Genomic DNA, 7,445 nt, shown 5'->3' on the forward strand with positions numbered 1-7,445 from the left:
TGTGTTTATTCGGTTTTTAGTTTCTCTGATAGCTTACAAAGAAAGGTGTATACTACAGCGGCTTGCTCCCATCTTGTTAATTGCGCCACATCGAACAACGAACCCCACGCTCCCCTTTATCAACGGCTGCCTGCTGAGCCAAACCCTGTTATCGCAGAGAGGATCGACTCGAATAGGAAGGTCAAATAGAGATCAACGTCCCTCGATCACACTATCATTTAAGCCATTTATATATCATTAAGAAGTGTGATTAGACGTGTGTAGCAAAAATTATCGGTGTCCTACCCGGCTGTTCACCTGAACAAATCATAGATTTTTCCAAGTTAGCGATCGTCTAAACTACTTAGATTCCTAGTATAATTTACTTAGGTATAGCTTGGAGAAAATTACTAATTCCATAAAATTATAAACGGGTAAGAATATCCCCATCCATATTATACTCTGCGTAACCTATAATAATTATATTCATATAGAATTACGATAACTTTTAACAGCGAACGTGTGCAATATCATGTCATGAGACAAATGTTGTACGCGATAGGTGAGAAATATAATTATTATGAGCCGTTCAGATTACTTACAAATGCTACCCATTCCTAGTTGCGCACACATTGTTCACTATACAATTGTACCGGTTGTCCATAGAATTCAGTGGAGGAATTACTAAACGTAAGCTAGATACAATTAACCTACGTCAATATGTATTTAACAAAATCTCCTTCTTGTATTCGGAATTTGTAACCGTATTTTCGAAATAAAACAAGTTCACAAAATCGGAACGATTTCCTCGCTGCTTACACTGTTGGACAACAATTTACAAAATGGTTTATTGGAGCTGAGAAATGCCAGGCCAAAAGTCCAACAATAAATCTAATAAGACAGCCGGAACCTGGGGCAAGGGGAACCGTCGCCATCACCGATACCACTACTAGCAATACTGGTGCCATCAATAAGCCGCTCGAAGGAGTGCCTGCGGCCTCTACCAACTCAGATGCCTGTGGCAACGTTTTAAACAATCCTCCCCACGCTGACAATGTTCGCTCCCCAGACCATCAATCGATTCAGCATCATGAACAATCTGAGGATATAATATCTGTGCTATCCAACAATACCAAGACCAGCTCAAGCACCTCTACTCGCATAAACCGATCAAGAAGAGCGATGAATCTGCAGTTACGCAAGCTGGCAGAAACTAAAGCATTGGAACAGCGATTTTTGGAAATGAAATTTGACATACTTAACGAGTACGTAAGCGAGTGAGAAGGACGATGTCGGATCGATAGTCGACAAACTATCGGAAGTAGAGGAGTGGATTAAGGATACGGATCGAATGGGTGATATGAACGAGGCTCATTTTCTGACTAATAGACAGCAGCCGATTAGTTCGCAGCCTGTAGAGCACATCGCTTATGGTCAAGAGCAACCACCAATCGGTTACAATGGAGCAGGGACGTCCCAAGCTCCTTTCGTCGCTCCAAATCCTCTGTCAAACCTCGGAGGACGTTCGATGCAACACATTGGTGTGCAACCCCCTGGTCCAGCTCCTCACAACTTGCAGTGGACACGTCCTACCGTGCTGAACCGAAGAGTGAGTTCCGTCGACAATTTCGTTCCTGAGCAGAGATCAACACCAAATCCTCCATGATACCGACTCAAACCCATGGAAAATAACGGTGACGATACCGTGTATCTTCTGAACAGAAGTCAACTGGCTGCACGTCATGCCGTTCCCAAGGATCTACCAGAGTTCAGCGGCCAAGCCGAAGAGTGGCCATTGTTCTTGGCCATGTTCAACTCCTCAACGCAAATGTGCGGCTTTTCAAATGAAGAGAATATGCTCCAACCGCGGAAATGCTTGAGAGGTGAAGCCCTGAATAGGGTGAGATGCGAATTGTTACACCCGTCCAACGTGACGGCAAGCCCGAAGCGATCATCCAAGCGGTCAGTGGCGTAGCCAGGGGGGGGGGGGGGGGTTGGGTGGTTAAAACCCCCCCAAACCAAAATTAATTGGATTGAAAAAAAAAATTGATGCTGACGAATCCAATCCAATATTCCACAAAATATTTTTGGAAAAATATTCTCTGATCACTACATTGAGAACTGTGTCTAAAGCGTCATTAGAACTTTTGGAAAATTGTGGGAAGGGGATCTTGTAACTTATCTCTTAGCCAAAATCCCACAGTTGTCAAACTACTTCAATGTAAAATAAAATAACTGTCTGAATTATTATGAGCTCATTTTTGGAAAGATGCTTCAAAATATGGATTAGAGACAATTTTTCGAATGGGAATCTAAATTTGAATAGGTTGATTGCATATAAGACATAAGCTTGTTTACCGAAAACTTATATACATTTCAACACTTGCTGAAAATGTATTTTCTTAGATTGTGTAGAGTTTAGACAACAATTCAATATGGTTAACAACACTAATAACATTTCAGAAACTAGTTGAAAGCTGATGTAATTTTGTCTCTAGCAGGTCAGGATCGGTTCTATGAGCATTGGATCCTTGCTGTATCATCAACTATATGAATAGCCTCTTAGCAGGATTTGTGTGCTACGTACTAGTACTGCAAGTTGTGAGGTTGACTAATGAAGAAAAGTAAAATTAATGCTCGATAAATTTTTAACGCTCACGATCACATTCATTAGAAACCGCCAAATTTCGATGTCAAGTAACATTGAAGAATTTCAAAACGTAAAACTGTTCATCTGCTGATAGAATAATTTTGACGGTTAATCCTCCTAGAAGTAATTATAGACAAGAATTACTCTTCAACCAAATTTGGGGCGAGACTTAATGTCTCCAGCAAAGTCTCCGAAAGTGCCACTTCAAAGAACTTTGTCAAAGACATAAATATCCCACATATTCAGAGTATCGAAATATAGTAGTAGAAAACCTTTACAACAAGCTATTCTGAAATTACTGTATTTGATAAATCTCTTCTGCGGTAATTGAATAATAAATTCACATTGCGTTCAAGGTGCCTTTGAAGCTTACAAAAAAAAATAAGGGAACTGGATTTAAAAGAAATAATTCCCAGATATTAAAAGGACTCAAAAACACAAAGAGTGATTCCATTTTCAGGAGCAAGCATCAATTCGGCGCTAGCTTAGTCCGCCCACCAAGTTAGTGTCGGATTCTGATGAGATGAAGTCGAAACGCAAGTTTCAGTTCCATCCATCCATAATTTAGTTATAGGTTTTGTGTTCTCAACTCGCAATGATTGTTTCAAACAATTTTATCCGTGGCGCAGAAAAAAATAGTTTTCACCTAAATTTTTCTTCACTAAGAAGAAATATAGCAGGCCCAGTCCATTTAAATCCCTATATGTGGAATTCATGTAGCCTTCATATTTTCAACAAAATTGTTTGAAACGACATTATCAAAAACTTCGCTGAAGGCACCATGTCTCTTAATATTTTTGAAAAATTAATTCACCATAATTACCTCTATGAGAGTTAATCACTAAAATTTCTATATCAAAGCAGGCGCTGTTTTATGTTGATAACTTCCCGAAGTTGTCAAACCTTCAAAGTCAGGGATTATTATATTAGGTGATCTTGAACGTTGAAAATTTTTTAGATCATTTATCCCACTTTAAAAGATCGCAATTTTTGACTTCATTGACATATTATACAAGAAAATAATCTATAGAGGTTTGAAAACTGTTCCATGTTGATCCTTCTTGTTTGTAGACTGGAATGACATCTGTTAGACTACTTCTGTTTTTGAGTTTTCAATAATTTATCAAACTCATATTAAATTTTAGCATTTTTTCAAAAAATTTGCGATTTTCATCAAAACCCCCTCCAAACCAAATTTCTGGCTACGCCACTGCAAGCGGTCATCCAAAAGGTGAGAGATTTGCCAGCACCCAAGGTCGAGAAGTCTAGTCGATTTCGCGCTTTCTGTAAAGAATCTCTGCGCCACAATCCAAACCTGTGAAATAAGCGACTACATGTATAGCTCTTCCCTGCGATACGAACTGGTAGAACGTTTACCACCCGGATTGAAACTGGAATGGGCAAGAGCAACTAGAGGAAATGTTGTACCAACATTGCTAGAATTTAGCACCTGGTTGTATACCATGGCGGAAGATGCCAGCGCAGTGATGGGCACGCAAAACAATGTACCGAGGGATGAATCAAAATTCCGTAGCAGGAAAGAGAACGTCCTCAACGTCCATATCGAGTCGGACAAGAAGCAAGCGTACACCCAAAACAGAATGTCTTGCAAGCATGTAGCGTCTGCAAGTGCAACTGCTCTTCGCTAGCCAAGTGTGAGCGATCCACAGAGTTCAGCTACGACTCTAGGTGGGCCACGATCAAGGAACTCAAACTTTGCAGGAAATGTCTTCATCGACACAACAGCTCTTGCCGGCAGAAAAGGTCATGCGGAATTAATGGATGTACCTACTTACACCATACTCTTCTTCACAATAGCAAAAGACTTGAGCCGGAAGCAACAACCTCCGATTCACTCAGTTCGATAACCCACGACGGGAATCTCGAGCACAGTGTCAATATTCATCAAGCAAGAAACAGCGGAGTATTGTTTCGATTCGTTCCCGTGGTTCTATACGGACCATCGAAAGAAGTTCATACGTACGCATTCGTCAACGACGGTTCCGAACTGACTCTACTGGAACAAGGCCTGGCTGATGAGTTAGGAGTTTCTGGACAAATAGCACCCTTGTGTTTAAAGTGGACCGGAGGCACAAAGAGAGTGGAGTGCGAGTCTCAGAAGGTCAGCATGCATGCATGTATTACGACCACAAACGATGATCATATCTGAATTAATTAAAAGATACCGGCACTTAGCAGGACTTCCTATCGAGTCGTATTACGACACCGCTTCACGTATACTTATCGGTGTGGACCATGCCAAGCTTGGTCACGTAACGAAGAGTCGCAAAGGTAAAACAAAGGAGCCTGTCGCGGTCAAGACATGCCTAGGTTGGTGTGTTTATGGATACATCGAACAAAGTTCATCCAGCACCAGTGTTGTCAACCATCATATGCTAGACATTTACCCCTGTAACCAAGAAAATTGTGAATATTTACACAAAGCCATGAAGGAATACTTTCCTCTTGATAGTATGGGCGCGGTTAAACCTGAAAAGTTTCTCGTGTCCACAGAAGATGCACGGGCACTGCAAATGCTGGACACACTAACGCCTCGGAAAGGGGATAGATATGAATCAGGTCTTTTGTGGAAATACGACGGGGTGCGCCCTCCGAACAATAAAACTATGGCGCTAAAGCACTGGGAGTGCCTGGAACATCGAATGCAAAACGACCTGGCTTTGGCTGAAGTCTTAAATACGAAGATCGCGAACTACATCAGCAAAGGATATATACGGAAGCTTACCGACGCCGAACTCACGATCAAGCATCCCAGAATTTGGTATCTACCGGTGTTCCTGTTGTTAACCCGAATAAGCCTGCTAAGACAAGGCTGGTATGGGATGCCGCCGCAAAAGTTCACGACGTTTCGCTAAACTCCGTCCTTCTTAAGGGACCCGATTTCCTAACGTCTCTGCTAAGCGTGCTGATACAGTTTAGAGAACACCGGATAACAGTTTGCGGCAACCTGAGGGGAATGTACACCCAAGTACTGATGCGAGAAGAGGAGCAACATAGCCAACGGTTCTTCTGGGGACGCGAAGAGAGTTTAGCTAAACCTACTGTCTACGTCATGCAGGTGATGACGTTTGGGGCTTGTTGTTCACCAAGCACAGCCCAGTACGTGAAAAACAGACACGCCAAGTTATACGCAAACAAGTTTCCGGCTTCCGTTCATGCGATAGTCAAGCAGCACTACGTCGACGATATGATCATCAGCGTAGAAACCGAAGAGGAAGCGATTTCGATCGTCAGCGACGTTAAGATGATTCAGCTTCGAGATGAGAAATTAGCTGTCGAATTCACCTACGGTGCTAACTTCGCTGAATGAAAAACCAGTGGCAAAAAAGAACCTAAACGCCAGCGATGGTCTTCCCACAGAGAAAATCCTTGGAATGTGGTGGGACACAGAGAAAGACTGTTTTACTTTCAAGCTCTCTACTAAATGCTCAGAAGATCTATTATCTGGCCGACGACGACCAACCAAGCGAGAAGCTCTTCGAATGCTGATGCTGATGTACGACCCGTGTGGATTTATCGCACACTTCCTGATTTACCTCAAGGTCTTGCTGCAGGATATCTGGCGCTCTGGAATTGGCTGGAACGATAAAATCGGAGAAAATGACTTTGAAAAGTGTTTGCTGTGGGTGAAAGTCCTGCCTAAGATAGAAGACGTTGAAATTCCAAGATGCTTCCGGAACCTGACCACAGTTGACGTCGAGATACAACTACACACATTCATCGATGCAAGTGAGAATGGGTTTGCAGCTGCGGTTTATCTACGATTCTGCGAAGGAACTAAAATAGAATGTGCACTTGTGGCCGCCAAGACAAGAGTGGCTCCACTTCGTTTCCTGTCTATTCCTCGAGCCGAACTCCAAGCAGCTGTTCTCGGAGTTCGACTAACAAATGCCGTTCAAAGCGCTCTGAGCCTCAAAGTGAGACGGCGATTCTTTTACACTGACGCCAGAGATGTGTGCTGTTGGCCTACCTCCGACCATAGAAGATATAGCCAATTTGTTGCCTTTCGAGTCAGTGAAATCCTGGAGAACGCGGATGTATCTGAATGGCATTGAATATCGACCAAACAAAATGTAGCTGACTTAGGCAGCAAATGGAAAGGTTTCCCGGATCTCAGCCCTCAGGGCCCATGGTTTCATGGATCCTCGTTTCTGTCGACATACGAAGAAGAGTGGCCTATAACGTCGCAGCGGTATGAAACAACAGATGAAGAACTTCGCCCTCACCTGCTCACACACATCGTTGCACCGGAACCGTTGATTGCGCCAGAGAAATATTCAAACTGGATGACGTTACTACGCCGAACGGCAATGTTCACTCGACAGGCTTTCAACTGGAGACGACTGGCAAAAAAGGAGCAACCACTCAGTGTACCGCTGACCCACGATGAACTGAAGAAAACCGAAAATTATCTATATCGCATAGCTCAAGCCGACGCGTCGCCGTTACTGTAGATAAAAAGCGCATACCTAGAAGCAGTTCGATGAACTGAAGAAAACCGAAAATTATCTATATCGCATAGCTCAAGCCGACGCGTCGCCGTTACTGTAGATAAAAAGCGCATACCTAGAAGCAGTTCAATCTATCGTGTCTGCCCTACTTTGGACAATCACAACATGCTTCGAGTTCAAGGTCGGACAGGAGGATGCAAGTACGTCGACGTAGATGCCTCTAACCCAATTATCCTCCCCCACGAACACACCATAACAAAACTCGTGGTGGCATACTTTCATCGACAGTACCGTCACCAAAATCACGAAACCGTGGTGAACGAACTACGTCAACACTTCTACAT

The 7,445-nt window shown here is 43.0% G+C and overlaps 1 protein-coding gene across 1 annotated transcript; it reads left to right on the top strand.

Annotated features, from left to right (window-relative positions):
• Positions 1-1,660: 1,660 nt before the first annotated feature.
• LOC131680369 (uncharacterized) lies at positions 1,661-7,104 on the top strand. The gene is made up of 6 exons (XM_058961087.1): positions 1,661-1,941; positions 4,448-4,767; positions 4,826-5,465; positions 5,552-5,940; positions 6,011-6,610; positions 6,728-7,104. The coding sequence occupies exons 1-6, from the start codon at positions 1,661-1,663 to the stop codon at positions 7,102-7,104; spliced, it is 2,607 nt and encodes an 868-aa protein (XP_058817070.1).
• Positions 7,105-7,445: the final 341 nt, after the last annotated feature.

Source organism: Topomyia yanbarensis, chromosome 2 (genome assembly GCF_030247195.1).
Source record: "Topomyia yanbarensis strain Yona2022 chromosome 2, ASM3024719v1, whole genome shotgun sequence".
Taxonomy (NCBI): Eukaryota; Metazoa; Arthropoda; class Insecta; order Diptera; family Culicidae; genus Topomyia; species Topomyia yanbarensis.

Bases quoted from the DNA above. Each gene is read 5' to 3' on its own strand.
- LOC131680369 (XM_058961087.1), top strand. From the start codon at position 1,661: ATGGAAAATAACGGTGACGATACCGTGTATCTTCTGAACAGAAGTCAA. The intron at 4,768-4,825 runs GTATTACGACCA...ACCGGCACTTAG, and splicing joins GAAGGTCAGCATGCATGCAT to CAGGACTTCCTATCGAGTCG. The intron at 5,466-5,551 runs GTATGGGATGCC...GTCTCTGCTAAG, and splicing joins AGCCTGCTAAGACAAGGCTG to CGTGCTGATACAGTTTAGAG.